Source organism: Gadus morhua, chromosome 3 (assembly GCF_902167405.1).
Source record: "Gadus morhua chromosome 3, gadMor3.0, whole genome shotgun sequence".
NCBI lineage: Eukaryota > Metazoa > Chordata > Actinopteri > Gadiformes > Gadidae > Gadus > Gadus morhua.
Window position 1 is genome coordinate 25,318,735 of NC_044050.1, and position 18,991 is coordinate 25,337,725.

The following is an 18,991-nucleotide window of genomic DNA, read 5'->3' on the forward strand; positions in this document are numbered from 1 at the left end:
CTTGGTGAGGACGATTTTGTTGTGTAATTAAAGCAGCAATGTGTAAGATTAAGCCCCACTCATTTAGCAGGCGGGGGGGACTGAGTGTTCTTTCCTCTATCTGGCTGGGAGGTGAGTGGGAAGGGTTTTGGAGGGACGGAGGTAAGATTCTTGTTAAAGAGGGCAGCATTATTTATGTTACAGGAAATTGTATTGAAATCCACTTAGATTCCAGGGCTATATCATGGATGTTAAGTTATCTTGATGTTTGTCGGATGTGGATTTGGACATCAGGCGATGCTTGATGCAGGGAATATGTACCGATGTATTCCATCGCAGTACACTTATTACAAAAATGGCTGATTCACGCATTTGTTAGAGAATGAGTTCAGAGCTGACTGCGCCTGCTTATGTATGGGCTATATTGATTTTAGACCCCTCCTGCCTCATATCTGACCAACCAGGCCACCTCACCCTCATTGCTTCGGGACTCCAAACCACACCCTCATCTGCTTGTCTTTACAACTCCAGTCTTACCTAAAGCAGCATTAACCGTGAACTAGACTATTCAGCTACACCCTAATTGTGTTTTAACCCATCTCTAGCTGGAGTTTCCACAAAAGTCATTTCAAACAGCGGGCATATTTGAAAAGAAACTTTATTCTATTGACAAGAGAATTCCTTGTTACATCTATAAGAGAAAGTATAAAAACATTTGAGAACATATACAACGGTTAAGCACCAGGGGTTTTGACAGGCTAAGTTTCCATAGTCACAAGACTGACCCACAATTAACAATGGCAACGAGCAACACACACGGACACACATTTTGACCTATGGAGATCTCTTGGCACCTGACCCACTCTAAACAAAAGGCAGGAAAACATTTTCATCCCAAGATTAATTGGAGGTAATTAACAAAATCCTTTGCAATTCTAACTTGGGTGGGGAAATAGTGTTGCGATAAATAGCGATGCACGGCTCTTTACGGCAGACGTCCATCTGCAATCTCAGAACTTGTGATCACAGTTAATAACATCCATGTGTCTGTTAGCAGTGAGGTTATTACAAGAATATTGATTATTTGGGATTTTTATTGCACCTAGGATACTTACAGTAAGAGTGGATAAGGATGTGCAAAATAGGATTGGTTGGATCTAGTGGGATCTACGGGAGTGATAATCTCAACAGATGCAATAGTGCAACAGGTAGGCTTTAAGTAATAAGTTAACTGATGCTTTAGGATGGCAATAAACAGCAATGAGAATACATTCTACCACATGGACTGGTTTGTACCTCTATGTATTTCACAGGGAGAATGGGGGTAAAACAGGGTTCCATGTTAATGGCGGCTGAGATCTGCAAATCTGTAAATCTGTAAAAGGATAATACAAAAAATTGAAATGATTGTAGTGGAAGAAAAACAAAATTTGGTCTCAAGACTGCTCATTGATGTTTTGTTCAAGAAATAAATAGCAGACAATATCTACAGTGAAGTACTTATTGACTGCTGCTCACGCCGGCCACCACCCATGCAATCAGGCATTAGGTTTTTTAGTAAATTGGCTGACGTGAAGCAAAATAAAACTAATCAAAATATAGAAGAGCATCTTTCTTAGGAGAACGTCATGGGAGAACATTTTAATCAAAACGTATGACTTCCGTGAAGTTAATAACTATAATAATTAAGGGCCAACATGTGCACTTTCTGGGGAACATTCAATAATGGCACAATATGTACATGTTTTTATCCATCTTCATGGCGCTAGTTGGGACAAAAGCAGCTAATGTCAATAGCTGGTTATCGGTTTAAAGGTTAAGAATTTAAAGAATTGAAAATTCAAGAAGAAAATACATTCTAGCACTAGCAGAAAGTTATGCTTGGTGGCCTGGTGCTGCCTTAATGCGGTCAAGCGCTTTCCTTCATTTAACAACCCCATCTCAACTGGATCTGTGGATCTGATTCAAACCGCTCTTCAACTTGTTCATTTAACGTGCTACACATCTTCAGAAACGAGACCGAGTTGAAATCAAAAATAAAATATAGTTTTTTGTACATACAAAGCGGCGGAAATAATAAGAGCTGAGGGAGAAAGAAATTTCTCCCCCTAAAAATAGTGCAACCTCATGTTTTTAAGTTAGACTGCTACATAAATGCTGAGGGTAAGATGACAGGAGTGAGCTGGCCGGTCTCTGTGGTTTGGCCGAATGTCCAAAAGGCACCAGGATTCACCACCGCCTCTCCCACGAAGGAAAGGCTTCGAGCTTCAGTTAATTTTCTGTCAAGAGAGAAAGGAACAAAGCATATATCACGATAACTGATGAGAAACACAGAATTAGTCAGGAAAATTAGCTTCACTGCAGAAGCAATGCTACCAAAAAAAAGTCTAGGATAATTACCTAGAACAAAGTCAGACCATCTCGGTCCAGACAGACCCCTCACCCGTGATTGTCTTAACATCTTCACAGATGGCGGCTGTGGTGCTCCAGTGGATACAATCACAGGAGCGTTCTGTTCCTCTTTCTGGCCAATTTGCACTTCGGCTTGTTCCTGTGGAGACTTTGATACAGAACTAGAAGACTCGTCAGAGTTGCTCCCGGCTTTCAATTTTGCCTTCCTATCAGTTTTCACAGCTTCATTCTCTCTTGCCAGACCACCCTCGCTGCCTGCAAAGCGATAGGCAGAAGGGGACCAATCATCCAGTGTCACTTTGCAGGAGTCCAATTCTTCCTCTGCAGTGGACTCGCTGACTGGCGAGTTGATCTTCTTCAGAAAAACCCGGCATTCCTTTAGTTTCTCAGGGCTCCAGGCTTTCGAGCTGAGACTATCCACTTTTGGTAAAGGGTCGGCTGACCCTTTCTCCGAGCCGTCCAAAGCCTGGTGAGCAGGTGACAATCTAGATAATGCTTTATCTCTTTTTTTCTGTGCAGTTACTGATGGCCACCAGTCTTTTCCCTGCCTTTTGGGCAACCCGTTCCTTTGAAGGCATGTTAGGAACCTGGCCTTTGCCCTCGATAGAGTGGTTGCATACTTGCTAACGGTTCTGCTCAGCCGCCCCGGCGCAAACCTAGAAGTGAAAAGTTGACGTTTGATGTTTCCTGCTGATAAAGTTTTGTTTCCATTCCTCAGCCTTTCCAGAGCCAGCCGGTGCGCAAGTGGACTCTTTGGCACAGTTTTAGCAAACTTTTTTATATGTTTGCGAAGTCGCTCTGCCTGTGGACTAGGGCAGACACCTTCATTGTTGTTAGTAGAACGGGGATAATGCATGAATTCATATGGATTTCGGGAACTTGCCTTTTTGACAATGGCCAGAGGTTTGGTCTCTGTGGTTTGCATGAACCAGGAGCCGAGCTGCTGCATGCTACATGAACTTGGTTTGTTGGGAGGACAGTCAAAAAGCGCTCGCACCACAGAGGAACATCGGGACCTCTTGCTGGGTGGTCCTGATCTAGGTTTTAAGGAACATTTCTGCTGGTTCTCAATATCCGACACCCAGGTGTCTGAGACTAGTTGTATCCGTCTGGCAAATTCCTGGTTCAAATCCTTTTTCTCAGCTGATGCTGCCCACCACTTCATTGTCTCTTGAGGAGGGAAAATTGAGTCAACCGATACTGCTGCGACCTGGCTCAAGTCCTGACGGATTGGATTTTTCTCCCGTCCCAGCGACTGTCTGTTATCTTTTAGGTTTTCTAAACAGTCCTGAGCCTTTTCTAGTTTCCTTTGGTTGATGGCCTTGTTCAACAGAAGCTTTCTGGAACTGCGTATTAGAGCTGTGCTATGGCTGTAGGACCTGGAGGATGAGGTGGCCACAGAGTGCAGCAAGTAGATTGAAGGTTTCCTTACCCTCACTGAATGACGTACGGCTACAGGCCGGTCTAGCCGCTTTGCTTTACCTTCATCTTTTGTCACACCCTTCCCCTCTTTGTGCCTGCATTCATTCCTTGAAGGAAAGTCACTGTTCCACGTCTCTTTGATATAATTGAACTCTGGTAAGAGTGTTTTTCTTCTTTGAAGTGTTTCTTGAGACCGCTTAACATCCTTGTCCATTTGAATTTTGCGCTGCCTCGGGGATACTGTGGTAACCGTAACGGAGATCCCAGATATCTTAACTTTTGCAGGTCTTCCAGGTTTTCTAATTGAGATGGCACCTTGAAGCTTCTGACATTTGATGTTACTACTTGCAGGAGGGGCGGACTCGTCATTCACAGGTCTTACCAAGTTCAGTTCTTTTAGACATTCTGGGGAGGCTACTTTGACAACATCAGAATGTTCTTGTGTGCCATGCAGTAAATTGCGAAAATCAATGTTCCGTTCCACTGATTGTGCGGTCTCACAGAGCTCTTGTTGTCCTTGGCCCTCAGAGACCAACCTTTTGTTTCTTCTGGATCGCCCATAAACTACCGTTATTTTCAGGTTCTTGTTTTCTTTCTCCATGTTGGCACCTTCAATAGCTTTAACAACGTCTGCATTTCCTTCCTGTATAGGACCCGTAGTGGTCTGTTTCCGCGGACGACCAATGGGCCTTTTGGCCTTTTGTTCCAGTCGTGGACCAAGCTTTTTTGGTCGCCCAGGACGCCTCTTTGGCGTGGGGGTTATTTCATGAGAACTCCCCAGATCTGCTGGGGATCTCTGGTTTTCTGTTCTTGCTACACGCTTCAATGGAGTGAGTTCTCCCGATCTTCTGGAACCTTTGGGGGATACAGACACCACCTTTGTCGGTGAAGAAGCAGATCTGAGTGTTGGGGAGCCTGATAATGGAGGGGTTGAGGGAGATTTGAGGGGAGTTGAGACCTTTTTAGGAGATGGGGAGGCTGATTTTGGAGAGGAGGTAGCATTCTTTAGAGGGGCGGAGTTGGAACCAATCTGGAAGATAGCACGCTCTGTACCGTTGCTCGTTTCAGGTGTTCCTGCCCATGACGACTGCTCACAGGGGTCAAAGTTGTGCACTACTTGTCCACCGGAACTTGAGGCTGCGGACTTCAAGCAATATTTAACCCCTTCCTCATTTATAACCGGAGAAACATACATGATCTTAATTGGGCTACTAAACTCAAAGGGGAGTTCAGACGGATTAGGAGGAATGTCAACATCGGAAAAGCTTGGACTGGACTTGGGGGTGGGTGTTCTACAAACAGTTACAGACTCTAAAGCGTGTGGTTTCGTTGAAGACGAACGTAACCTACCATAAGGTCTGGCTGCACTGTCTCTCACGTCCGTTTTATTTTTTGAACTGTACTTGGAAGGACTCAGCCTTGTGGAACGCGAAGAAACTGAAAATCCCTGACTTTGATCTGCATTAGAGGAACCCGTTAGTACTTTGGGCGTCAGGTCGTCCTCTGCTCCAGTGGGTTTAGTCAAGTGTGCTGCTTGACTTGGGGTTTTTCCTGAGTCAAGCAGGGGGTCCATAAGATCTAGGTTCTGTGAGTCGATGCTAGTAGTAGATTGCCCCACACTGTCCACTAAGGTTCTTGGATTGAAGATGTTCTCCGAGAAGCAAGCAACAAAGTACATCTTCCTCGGCTCTGTGACATAGGAAGAGAAGCGCTGGGGAGGTACTATGTTCCTCTTGGATCTTGTAGCGTCCCTGGATTTGCTTGACGGATAAGGAGCAATCGTCTTTCGTCGACCTCCAAGCCCTCTGCTGCGAGTCAGCCTTTTATCCGATTCCTCTATGTTTTCTTCATTTTCTAAATGGTTGCCCACTATGGTATGCCTTTCGGCACAGCTCTGGTAATTTCCTTCGGAAACCACTCTGCAGGGCTTCGTCTGCAGTTTACAGGGGGGTTTCAGGGTTTGTTGGAAACTTGCCTTCTCCTCGATGGCAGGCACATTTTGTCCCACTTCAATGGTCTCAATTTCCTCTTTGACTATGATCGTTTGTATATCTTCTTTCACCTCAAATCCGTCTTCCTCAGCTTTGATTGTGTTCACTTCCACCCTTCTCTGTTCAAACACTGGACTCTCTAATCCATCATTCCTAGTGTAGTCAGTGACTTTATCCTTGGTCTTTCCTGTCATTCTCCCTATTTCCTTACTGCTGTCTCCAAAATTCCCGCTCTCCACACTTAATTTGCCACTGATCTGGACCATTTCATTTTCCTGGATTCCAGATTCCCTTGTAGCCTCCTTCACAGGCGCGGTGTCGGATGAACTAGATACTGGGGAGCTAGAATTACTGCCATCTTTTAATTTTCTTTTGGCTTGTGGCACTTTTCTCCTGCAATAGGATGGGTCGAGCATGGCAAGCTCCCGTTTTATTTTTAAACTGTGTCGTCGGCTGGACGCAAGGTTGGCTGGCAATGTCAGAGACGCAAGGACCTCCTGCCTTCGACGGGCCCGGGTATTTGGGGACTTGGCCTCTTTGTTATCATGCTGATGAAATAGCTCACTCAGGTTATAGTCACTGTCGCTACCGGTGTGGAGCACCGTGGTGATTATTTCACTAAGATGGGCATCAGCGTGAAACGGGATGCTCTGAGGGGATGGGGAACTGGGAGCCCCTTCTTTCTCAATACCGTGTTCCGTAGAGGAACTCAACTGTGGGGGGTCTTTATCCTGAGGTCTGATTGTCTCCAGTTTTTCTGTGAAACGATCAACAACGTCCCGAAGCAAGCTCCTGTTTGAATTCTTCTGTGTCTGACCACCATACAACTCGGCTGCATCTTCAATATCTGAAGGTGCTTCCTGCAGCCTTGCATCTAAATGTTGGTTGTCCACGAGTGGAAGGTGCTCATCGTGAGAGTAAAGAGGCAGAAGGGGAGGTTTTTCCTCTGCTATGCTGGTGATGTCTGGTGGGATTGGAGAAAGTGGAGGAGGGGAGGGGCTGTGTTCTCTCTTCAGCACAGGACAAGGGGGATCCACGTCTTCACCCTCTTTTTCCATAGTCTGCCTAGTTTGAGCTAAGCAGGTGTGGCTTGAATGGCAGAGACATGAGACGGGGCAGTGACTGTTACAGCAAATGGAAGAGGCAGGGCATACCTGAGAGGAGGGATATAGACTGGGGGACGATGAGGAGGAACAATGATTCTTTGTCTGGTGTCCGGTGAGGTGCTGGCAGGAGGTGCAGAGGAGATTCTCATGGCAGGAAACAGGGTAGGAGCTCTCTATACAACAACACGGGCCCTGAGAAGCCTTACTTTCACTTAGCGGACAGCAACGGAGGGTACAACTAAACTTAGATTCAGCTGGACTGCACAAGGTCTTACTGCAACCTTGATGAGCACAGTCAACAAGAGGGTAGTGTGGGGCGCCACTGAGACTTTTAGAGTTACTTAATGGAAAGCAACACGGAGGCAGATTATTCTGTGAGGTCAACGAGTGGTGGCAGCATTTAGATGCATCCTGACCGGCCAGCCTGGGATTTGGTAGGGACAGCAGTTGTTCCTGGCGTGCCAGCATCAAGATTTGGCTGATCAAAGAACGGTGAGCCGGGCAGAGTGAGTTGAGAACCTTCTCCAATGCCGAGTTCTCATTGATCTGGCCGCCTTCAGTCATCAGCTTCTCTGGACCACCCAGTTCTTCTTTTAACGGCAAGCTAGAAGAAACAAATACAAAGAGCAAGGTTAAACAGGGTCTCACATTAGATTTTAAAAATGGATTGAATGCAAGTTAAACCAAGAGCTTCTCTTCTCTCTTAAATAGAACAATGAAAATAAGGCAAGTAACATGTGCACTTTCTTTGCAATGTCATTATGCTGCTCTGCTTCTTTTTAACCTAATGGGATCTTTAGGAAACCAAATTCAAAATTGAGGACAAGAGATTAAACACTTAACATAAAAACAGGACTATATCACAATATCAGAATTATTTTATTGGATGAGTTGCTGTAGGCAAAAGACAAAATTCTGCAGCAAAGCTGAAGAGAACGATTGTTAGAACGCTCAAAAACATAAGGACTCAAAAAGCACTGCACCTGACAAACATCAATGAAACCTTAAAATTGTTACATCTGGTCCTTAAATCAGTCCTGCAAGCAATGCCTTTAAAAAAAAAAAGTAAACTCTCATTAACATATTTAGTATTAGTAGTGTTAAAGTACTTTAGATTGGATTGAAAGCATTATTTTCCTCAGAATATCATCTTTAATGATTGTATTAGGGATTTATATCATGATATTTGAACCCTCCGAGTTTGGTTTGACCAACTTGAATATGTACTCAAAAGTAATCTCACAATTGTAAGCACCAATTGACACCAAATGAGGGAAAGATCAAGAAAGAATAAATTAGAATGGCAAAAGTGTTAACTCTTTCATGCAATTTCATCAATATACATTTCACTTTGCATCAAAGTGCCTCATTTCAAATCAGGAACCACATCAATAAATCTAGTAAAATCACAGTTCTTAATCACAATCAATAAATAAGTATGCAGCAACATCAACACAAAACAATTTCACAATAATTTAAAAACAATTCTTACAAATCATAAGTGCAATAAGTGGTTTATGCATAAATAGCCAATTTCCCTTCATTCATTCCTTCAAATCATCAGTAGTTTAGTCCATAAATAAGTTGTTTTCCAGAGAAAATTCAAGCCTGGAGTGTCATAAGTATATACTGCAATAAAATCAAAGCGGACAACATATAATCAAAGTTATTTTTCTCCAGTAGACAGTAATAGAACTGGCCTACTGTCATAAATAGATCTCCATTCTGAGAGAAGAGACAACCTCCTGAATTTCCAGCAGTCTTGGTGCAGGCACCGGAGTGCTGTTATGAGCATAGACATTCAGTATTGTTTTTAGTTACCACAGTCTTTTGAGCTAGCTTAAATGCCACTGAATCTCAAAGTCAGGGTTTTTTTTTTTGGCCAACTGACTTCTGTCTATAGATTACAAATAAACAGATGCTTAACTGACAAAAAAAAAGATCTCAAGCAACATTTTCCAAGTCGTTTTAAAATTGGCCAAAAGTAAGGGCTCAAATCAATCAATAAGGAAAACGCCAAATACCATTTCTGTGATGGCACATGTTTCTATTGGTTCACTTGTTCCCTCCTTCCCTAAGCCTTGCCTATACCATGAACACTATATAGTACCCTATTTAGCCATAGAGCAAGGCAGGGAATTGAGATTTGGACACTAAATTATGTGAGGTGTATTGGTTGCATAAACAAGCACACGTGTGAGATGTCACCTTTGACAGCTCAATAGTATAAAGAAGCTGTAAATGCCAACCACATCTCATTGAATGCATCAGATGCAGAGGAAACCCGTAATTCAACATGAGACATAGTACGGTGCATAAGTGCATCATTTTTGCACTTATTTTACGGTGAATTATGGCTTTTAACAAGTGGTACACTTTGTAACTTTCAACGGCACTATAAAATGATGCCCCAAAAAAGCCCGAAATGGTGCACTATATAGGGAACAAGTAAACCAATTTGAGCATGGCCTAGGTCCACTTTGTATAAGAATGACCAATGTCATTCTGGCTAGCCAACCACACTTTGTTTAGACATCAGTCCAACAACAGAGGAATATCGCTTTTCATCGATATTTTTTAACTACTACAGGTAGTAGTTAGTTTTGTGTGGGCTACAGACTGGCATTTGCAGAACAGCTGCTTGTCATTGAAATGAGGGCAAAACTTGCGCAGCATTTCTTCCATCTAATGCGTGGCATGCTCCTGCTAAAATAAAGATAATTTATGCTATTTTGCATTCGCCAGTCGCTTATTCTTACAAACTCCCGTCATGAAGCGTCTCAACTGTAAAACTTTTTTTTTTTGGAGTTGAATGCAGCAAATCCAGTTCCAAATCCAACAATCAATGTTGAGGATGGTGGAACCACCATTAATCCTTGAGAGAAAGCTCACCAAGTGTCCATTGAGCAGAACAGTTCATTCCTTAGCATACTCTATATAATATATATTTATACAAGACAATATGAAGGCCTAACTATGAAACACATTGGAATATAGGCAAGCAAAATAGAATAGCTTAGAGAGGTATATGTGGCATTGAGGTCAGAGCAAGACAGGCAGGCTGACACTGCAGCAAGATAAAGTTAAAGCAGCTTTGTGTGAATACCCCTGAACTGCTGCTTTGATAGTAGCACAGCGGATGGAGTGACTCCACAATGAGAAAATACACTAAGGATTTGCGCTTACAAGGTATCCCATTAGTCTTCCAATCAAGACATGAAATTCAGGCCGCTCCACCTTCACTAATCTCCCCGGCTTCACAGCCTTGCAAAATCCTTCAGTCAAATGGTCCTGGCCTCCTTGCTTACATTGCATGTGGTCAGATAACCCCATTAGGGTAATTCATGGGGTTAGGGTAAAGGGGTGGGGTTCTGTACGAGTGTGTGAGGCCCTTGATTCTGAAAAAAGGTCTCCATGGTAAAGTATTCAGCAGCAGTCATGTACGAGGTCGAAAATAATATAGAGCTACAGTCGCAGATCTACAGAAGTTTCATCTATGGTTAGAAAGAAAAAACGATAAAAAAAAGAAAAGAAAACATACAATAACATACCATTTGTGAGCTTATCGCACACTTCATACATGCGTCACGGTTGCATTCCAACTATACCAACATTTAGACAAGCGTTGACAAACACAGAACAAAACATGGACATGAAATGGCTTTCCAAAGCTAATCTCTTTAAAACAATTAATCTCTAAGGATGATGTAGTAACCACAACCGTTACTGGAAAAACTTAATCCCAGCCCTAATATTGGCTCTAAATCACTTCATTAGCTTAGGTGAGTTACCCAGAGTAAAACTGCACATAACAATCATCAGTTCCCTAACAACAAGGAACCTTTAGACTTCAAAAAAACCTGAATAAGCTTACAGCTAGAGAATATGAAGGTTATGCTTCTTCTGAGCTAGAGAGGTTTCCACATCTTGGTGACTCAGTCGTGATTCAGGAGACACCGTTGGAGTGAAAAAGATGTGACGTCAGCATCTCTGTCTGACGAGAGCAACCTGGACCCGGGAAATCCTTATTCTTCTAACAAAATACCTGTACTTTTAACGTCCCTGTAGATTTTTCAGTTAAAATCATTTGAGCCCCTGCTCAAGAGTGAGAAAGGTTGCTCAAAAGAATGGCCGTCATCACAACAGACAATGTTAAAAGGTTAAAAGACCTGAATAGCAATCTTTTCTTCTATAAAAAGGCAAGTGCTGTGTTATGCATTTCAAGAAAAACCTTTATCCTGTATGAGGTGAAGGAGGTGTTCACTTGTGGCGACCATCCAGAAGTTGTTTAGTGGTCTAGAACCTTTTTGTGGCGGCAGCTGAGGCGCTAGTCCCTGAGACGGCGTTCCTGGCGTTGGCGCCAGAGCCAGAAGAGTTTGAGTTGAACAGACAAGGGATGGGGGACTTCTTCTTCGGGGGATTCTTCAGAGTGCCAGAGCGCTCCTTGACTTTGTACTCCAGTGTGCTGTGCGGAACTCCGTACACTCCCTGGGCCTTCGACACGCTCATGCGACCGCCCATCACCATGGTGATGGCCTCCTCCAAGAGATCGTGGTCGTACTGGCGGTAGCGCCCGCGCTTCTTCCTCGGCTGCTTGTCCTTGTCGCGGCGGTCCCCGCATTCCTCCGAGTCATCCAGCGAAGACCTCCGTAGGTCCAGGCGGAGGGGCGAGTGACTGGCCGCGCCCGTGAAAGTGTCCTGCGTGTAAGGAGGTCTGAGTTTGAAGAGTGCTCTAGCAGCGGTGCCAGGGTTGACGGCATTGGTAGTGCTCGCGGCAAATGAGGTGCTGTGGTGTTGTTGCTTCTCAGGCACGCCGGTGGAGTCTGCGGCGGCGGCGGCGGCTGACCGGGGGTCGGAAGTGGAGCGGACCTGAGGGATTCGCAGGGAGGCGGGGGCTTCCAGGCTGGGGGTGGGGCTGGCGGGGGGCTGAAGGGTGTCCCTGAGCTGAGGGAAGCAGAGCGAGAGCGTCTTCTGTAGGCCACTGCAGAAGGCAGCGGGGAGGTGATAGTCGCTGTGCTCCTCGGCTTCCCCCTCGTTTTCTGCCTTCTCTGCCCAGGCCGCCACCTTCTGGAGCACCAGACAGGCCTCCCCGCCCAGAGTGGACGAGGTGAGGTTGTACGGCGTGAACGGATCGGCCTCCTCACTACTTTGTTGTGCGAGGCGGTGCAGCAGCTCCAGCCTCTCCTCCGCCCAGCCCTCCAGGCCCTGCCTCAGGGTGCGTTGGGGGATCCCATAAAGGAGGGCGGCCCGCTGCTCCTGGAGCCTCCCTGAGCGTACATCCTTTAAGGCCTTGGACAGCAGCCCCTCTGACAGCTCCCAGCTTCTGTCAACGTAGTCCTCCCTCTGCCTGCGCTGCCTCCTAGGGATGGGAGGACCAAACAGCAGGGTCAGGATGGTGGAGGAGATGGAGGGGGAGAGGGTTGTGTTTTGTTTTTTTTTTGGCAAAGGGAAGACAAGAAGGGCAGAGCGGAGGGGGTCCACTCCTTTATGCCTCGGGGGTTGGTAACATCACTGTGTCTCTTACGTTTCATGCCTGCAATTATTTTTCCTCACAAAACACACACACACACACAGGCTGCCGAGTGTCTCTTGTATGCACACACATTGTATGTGGCAAAGCCTCTTCACGTCCAGGTGGGACAGTTTGTGAATGGCTGTGGTTACTTTGGCACAGGCGCGAAACCCCCTGTGGTTTTGTGATCTCCTTCAGTGACAGACCTACGTGCTCGAGGGTAGGGTAATTACACTCAACATAACTGGATCAGTCAAAACAAACAGAAAGAGAGGCAATATCACTGTCAAGTACACCATACGTGCCCCTTTGTACAACCTTTAGCTGCAGCCAAATATGACGCTACCACTCAACAACGTACAAGAGGCACCATTAAAGATTTGGCAGGGCAGGCAGACACATACCTTATGATAACACTTAAATTGACAGGGCGCAAACATTGCTATACAAGAAAAGGTATTGCCGATAAAGCGTCCGAGATATATTTTCTAAATTATTCCTGAAAAGATTTATTTTGCCGTTTGTAATAAATGTGTAATAAGTGGCGTAGACTTCAGAGCAAAAGGAAATGTCAAGTATAATTTCTAGCTTTTTTTCCTTGTAAGCCGATTCAAAACACACACTTTTGTGAACCAGTTTCTGATTCTTCTTGAAGTTTGAAACAAATAAATAAAGGGTCTTGGTACCAGTAAAATAAACCAGTGAAACAGCACTCACCCTGAGGATTTGTTATCCGCTGTGACCGGCGCTGCTGAGCAGACAGAGGTTCTTTTAGACAGGTCCAGCACCGCATCTACAACCCAGGGAAACCATAGGTCACCACACCAGTGCATAAGCTCGGGTGCCTCGCAAATCAGGATTTCAGGAAGTTGTCATTGGTCACATGGTCTTACGCCACACTGGGATTCGGGGTGCATCGCATCTCTTTAACGGAGCATGAACGGAGGAAATGGAGCAAAAGTAGTTCTGTACCTGGCCCAGGTTCCCCGTCCTCCTCTTTCTCCCGGGGGACGGTGAGATCCAGGGGGGCATCCAGATCGCAGGGTGTGGGCTGAGGTGACAGGTTGTCAGTGGTGAGGCCATTCATCGTCATGTGGACGTGGCTCTTGGAGGCATATTCAATGGCAAACTTGTGGATCATCTTCTTCATCAGTTCCTGGGCCGCCAATGGGACGTTGGAATCATAGCCATGGGGCACATCTGGGGAACAGAAATTATCTTGAGTATAATGATAATGAAACTGGGTGTAGATCAGCTGTGTTGCATTTTGGATCAAGGATTTTTGCGTTAGTCTTGCAAGCAAAGCAACGTAAATGTTTGTTAAATCCGAATAATGTTTTTTAAAACGTTATCAGTTATTTCCTAATAGAGCAATATAATAGTGGTATAATTAGTAGTCTATTGTGGTGGGCCTCACCACTCAACACCATCACCCCTTACAGGTCAAATCAAAAGCAAATATTCCCTTGGAGCATAGGCTGTTCCTTGATTGGGAACAGCCCTATGCCAGAGACTCTCCACCTCACCTTTCTTGTGGAACACAGCTTGGAGGAACTGCTGAGCTGATTGGCTGCTCTCTGAGAGGGTGGGGGCCTGACAGGGAGAGTAATCCGACGGGCTGTGGAGGGGGGAGGCGGCTGCGGGGGGAAGGTCCTGTAAACGAAGAGTTCCTTAATGAGCAGTGTACTCCACCCGTTCTTCTCAAAGGATTAAAAACACACATGTGTTGAAATCCCTCAATCTAGCTTTAACCTTCGCGTCGTGTTCGTTTCCCCCCCATTACTTTGGTGCTCACGGTCAAAATTTCACCGGCCTGTTTTAACTGCCCTTACATTAATACAAAAACCATTGATCACCCAATTTTATTTCACTCCCTTTTAACCTGTAAACAATGTCTCAGACTACTGATTTACATGAATAACTACAGTGAATAGACACAGAAATTGAGAGTTGTATACCAAAATTAACATTTATTGTAAAAAAAAAAAAAAAAAAAAAAGACAGAAAAATCAAAACAGAGACCAAATCACAGAAAATCAACATGAACACAGTGCGTGTGTGCGTGTGCGTGTGTGTGTGCGTGTGCGTGCGTCACACAGGAGTGGCATTTTGCAACCAGGGCGCAGTGTGCCTTGCAAACGTAGGCAACACATTTGAAACATGCAAGCCTCGTCTTATTGTCTCTAGTGGCACAGAGCTCACATCTCTTCCGTTTCTGCCCCTCTTTTAGGGGGAGAGCGGCCAGGGCAGTGCTCCAGAGTCACTAAAGCTTTCCCAAGCTCTGCCAGGAAGAGTCTCCTCTTGAAACATCAATCGCTGTCCCCACCACATATGCATTACATAGAGGCACATCAAGGATGTTGTGGAACACCGCCACAGGCCACAGGTGTATGTACCAGTAAGCTGCAATGAAAGAAACAATAAATAGATTGGAAACAACATTGAACCTGTCTTACACCAAATGCAAAGTTTTACATGAATTTAAATAAAATCAGATGCATGACAGATGAAAATCTACATTACCTTATCAAGGCAGTCAACGCCTCCTTTGTTCCTGTTGTAGTCCAGGATGATCTGGTGCTTCCTGTGCTCTGCTTTGCTGACAGCTGCGTCTTTGTGTAGAGTCTCATCAGGATGACACTTATTTTTCTTAGGCAAATATGACACAATACTGCGTGTGTCACTGAAAGCAAATTTGGATGAGAGTGCCTCTCCCTCTCTGGTCGACACCAGTGCAGGGGGAAGTTGAGGCTTGTTCTTCCTCACTGTCCCCACCATGGTGATCTTTCTTTTCAGCAGCTCCTGACCCAGCCCATGTGATGTGAAAAGGTTATCACATGTGATGTAATGCCCCTTGAGACCGGCTGTCATGACCAACACAACACGCATGCCTTGGTTTTTTTCTGGCCTTCCAGTAACAGGTTTCCCTGTGTAAACCTGCATATTCCTGGCATCACATGCTGCCTAAATCTTGATCCCATACTTGCCTGGCTTGCTGCGGGATGTACTGTTTGAATGGACAGCGACCTCTGAAAGGGACCAGGCGCTCGTCCACAGTCACCTCAGGGCCTGGGTTGTACATCAGTGGTAGGCACTCCAACCACCCGTCCCAAACGTTCCTGATGGCAGCCAGTTTGTCGTCTCGCCAGCGGAAAGGTCGAGTAGATGTCATCAAATCGGATAACTCTTGAGAGGACATGAAACTGCTGCAGGGACATAGTTGACCGGAATTTAGGCCTCCCTGACTCTGCATCCCCCAGACTTTTTGTAGTCTCATTGTTGGACCGATGTACTCCTGCTAGAATCAACAGACCCATGTAGGCTTTGAGGTCTACCCGGTCCAATGCCTTCCATGTGTCCGCAAACACACGCCCCCCCTTCCAGGTTTGTCATCGCCAGTAAAATTTCCACAATGGACTCTGGTAAAAAGAGTTGGAAGCTGGACTTGATGTCATCCACACGAGATGTTGCATACCGTGTTGGCCCTGGCGTCATCCTAATTATATTTTCCCCTCTTGCTCTGCCTCCTCTGTCCTGGGGGGATGAATACCAGAGCAGGTTGCCATCCTTGGACTGGAATGTCACCTCAGGTGCCCCCTCCCCAGGTGCCTCTTCCTCAGGGGCCTCTTCCTCGCCGTTGACTGTTCGGTCTCATGATGGTCTGGATCAAAATCAGGATTGTTGTCTTCTATTTCTGAGACATCCTCTTCTATTTCTGGTTCAACTTCAATCCCCTCTTCATCAGTTTGAAAAAAAAAGTTCAAGAGCATCTCTGACAGAAAATCGTCTGATCAGGCGCCGACTCATTGTGTTCAGAGTAAAGTAAGAGCAATGCACAAGCAAGCCATGTATAGGGGATCTGAGAAGATATCATACATTTTGTATCGAAAGTGTGGTTCACGTGGGGGGATGGGCACATAAGCCCGGGAAAGAGCCGGGTTCCCATAACAAACACCTAATTGGTAAATTTGAAATGTGGAACAGGTGTTATACGTTTAGTCTGGAACGTGTGGTTAACGTAGGGGGATAGGCACATAAGCCCGGGAAAGAGAGGACACCTAATTGTTCAGTCTGAAAGGGGTTCACGTGTGTGTGTGCGTGCGTGTATGTGCGCATGTAGGTGTGTGTGTGCGTGAAAGTATGTGTGCACGTGTAGGTGTTTGTGTGTGTGTGTAGGTGTGTGTGTGTGTGTGCGCGTGTGGTGGTGATAGATTTGTTGTTGTGTACTATCTGATGGATGAACACAATCTAGGGTCTGTATATGTTCAAATGCCTAGTGTGGAGGATATCACAAGCCCTCGAGACAAATAAATGTAAAACACAATATTTATGATTGATCGAAATGGTAATCGGTCAGATTTGACCCGAACACGACAGGAAGGTTAAGACAAAATGTAAAGTAAGATCTCATTCTTCTTACACTGAGCTGATCCAGGGGGAGGGTGCAGAACGAACAGTGAGAGCAGCTGGCTTCCACTGACCAGTCATCCGACTCTTTGGGTTCACAGTCTGAGGGACACATTCGACCAAGCACAAATATGTTAGGTACATGGACTCAGATCCTTGCAACGTTTCTCCACATGCAGGCGTACACACACAAACACTAAATTAATTAATATTAATATACACCCACCATCAAATATGTTGAGGTCTCTAAGCAGCATGGGGCCATAGATTCCCTCCAGGATGCTTTCAACCCCTGTAGGAAAAAAAAAAAAAAAAATTACACGGTTGATCTTTCTGTAGATCATTACAGAGAAAAGGACAATCCAATAAAAACAATAAAACGCTAAATCTCATCTCGAGGGCCATGATTATTACCCATGTGTGCTTATACCAGCATATAGTTTAGAAAAATATATTCGTTTAGCGGGTATAGAGGCAAATAATTTAAGTAATAAACACACATAATCCCTCCGAAAAATACTTTTTGATTGAGCACTAGCGTGAAACGTTTCATGTTTCCCCTATAAACTATACATTTGACTAGCCGACTCCCTGGAGCGGACCCAAGGATTTACAATTCGCCAGGTAAAAGATAAGATAACTGACATTAACGTCAGGTGTATTGTGAAACCGTACCGCATAATTGACACTTAGAATTGAATATATCCCTATAAGTCCAACAGTGCCCACTACACCCAAAGAGATAATATAACAAGCCAAGCTGTAACAGGATCAACCTGACAACCGTCGACGTTGAAACTTAAAATCGGATAAAACGACTTGACATCCAACACAAGCCCCATTACCGTCTCCATCCCCTCCCCCAGATCATGCAGCGTTACTGAGCCATCACCAATGGCATTAATAACCGGTAGTATGGGAATGTAGTACACTGCAAATGCATAGAGACATGTACCAAGAAACATGAAAAATCATCCCATTTTGCCATAATGGTTACTGTATAAAAGGGTGGAGGAAATGCAGCACGTCTTGGTGGATGACTGGGGTTGGACAAAGAAAACGGGCCATAACAAGACAGCTAGCCAGTCAGTTAGCACATATTAGCCTGCCAGTTTAGCGGTCTCAAACAGGAGACCCGCGCTCGAGCGCTCACAGCCTACCAACCCGATGCTACAAACAGGAGCTAGCCCAAGCTTCCCACTTAACAGCTAGCTCCCCAGCTAGCGATGGCTAGTGCCATCTGTCGATGCGTTATTAAACAAACACTCTTGAGTTGGGGAATATGTTTTTTATTTAATTGTACATTCAACCATGCAAAAACGCCACTTACCAACGCAGTGGATCAGTTTATGCCGCCAAGAATCAAGTTCCCGCCTGAACCCTTTCCTTTCTGCCGTGCATTTTGAGCTACGGCACTGTGCAGCCGCCATTCTGTCCGTCCGCCTTCCCCCCTGCTTCCTCTGTTGTCTTGGAGTTCAACGTCACCAAGCGGGTTGGGAACTCTGGTTGGGATCGTGCTGCAGCAGGGCTCAGAGCCTCTTCTTCTTCTCCTATTTTTTTCATATAGAGGCAGTCTAGCACGCCATAAGGAGCATTGCTGCGACCCACAGGTCTGGAGGTCCGTTCTTTGGATTTTTTTAAATTTTTTACTTAAACAAATCACACCATGTTAAACACTCCTGTGGTGTGTAGGGATTGCAAGTTAACGCCTGAAAGCTCTGATTCTTCGACAGCAGGACCCAGCAGAATGCGCAGTGAGAGAGTGGTCTCACCAATGTCTTCCAAGAAGAATACAACCCCCCCCCCCCCCTCTCCTTATATCTCTTGCAGTGCAGTAGTACATGTGGCATAATTTCAAGGATCGCTCACCCGTCACATAAATGTGATGGGTGAGCGAACCTCATTCTTTGTTCAGCGCATCTCCAATAATAATGTGCAGTTAATGCATTTCCCACCGGCCAAATCGCCCTCTACCAGGGTACTTAACTGATACTGAGAGACGAACTGAATTGGCTTCACATTATTTGAACCACCCACGTACGATACAGTAAATAAGAGTTCAATATTTATTAACCATAACAACGTGTGCCAACAACGTTGTTATAACAACTACGGCCATTCCATTTTTGTGGCATTTTGAATAACAAAATAAATATTTTATA

General features: G+C 45.2%; 1 protein-coding gene across 3 annotated transcripts; it reads right to left on the reverse strand.

The window, feature by feature from the left end:
* Window positions 1-619: 619 nt before the first annotated feature.
* lcorl (ligand dependent nuclear receptor corepressor-like) lies at window positions 620-18,621 on the reverse strand. Of its 3 annotated transcripts, none has more exons than XM_030351197.1 (8): window positions 18,160-18,621; window positions 17,056-17,121; window positions 16,843-16,931; window positions 13,949-14,075; window positions 13,395-13,622; window positions 13,140-13,215; window positions 2,423-7,514; window positions 620-2,258 (listed from the first exon to the last, which is right to left on the reverse strand). In XM_030351197.1, the coding sequence occupies exons 1-8, from the start codon at window positions 18,257-18,259 to the stop codon at window positions 2,247-2,249; spliced, it is 5,790 nt and encodes a 1,929-aa protein (XP_030207057.1). In that variant the 5' UTR covers window positions 18,260-18,621; the 3' UTR covers window positions 620-2,246. The 3 variants fall into 3 exon arrangements, with proteins under 3 accessions (XP_030207057.1, XP_030207056.1, XP_030207058.1); XM_030351196.1 differs by having other exon boundaries at window positions 2,380-7,514; window positions 18,160-18,619; XM_030351198.1 differs by lacking the exons at window positions 620-2,258; window positions 2,423-7,514 and adding an exon at window positions 7,771-12,269 and having other exon boundaries at window positions 18,160-18,620.
* Between the last annotated feature and the right edge of the window lie 370 nt (window positions 18,622-18,991).

Excerpts from the sequence above, each read along its gene's own strand:
- lcorl (XM_030351196.1), bottom strand. The coding sequence starts at position 18,259 with ATGGCGGCTGCACAGTGCCGTAGCTCAAAATGCACGGCAGAAAGGAAA. Across the intron at positions 17,122-18,159 it reads TAAACTGATCCACTGCGTTG|GGGTTGAAAGCATCCTGGAG; the intron begins GTAAGTGGCGTT and ends TTTTTCCTACAG. Across the intron at positions 16,932-17,055 it reads AGACCTCAACATATTTGATG|ACTGTGAACCCAAAGAGTCG; the intron begins GTGGGTGTATAT and ends TGTGTCCCTCAG.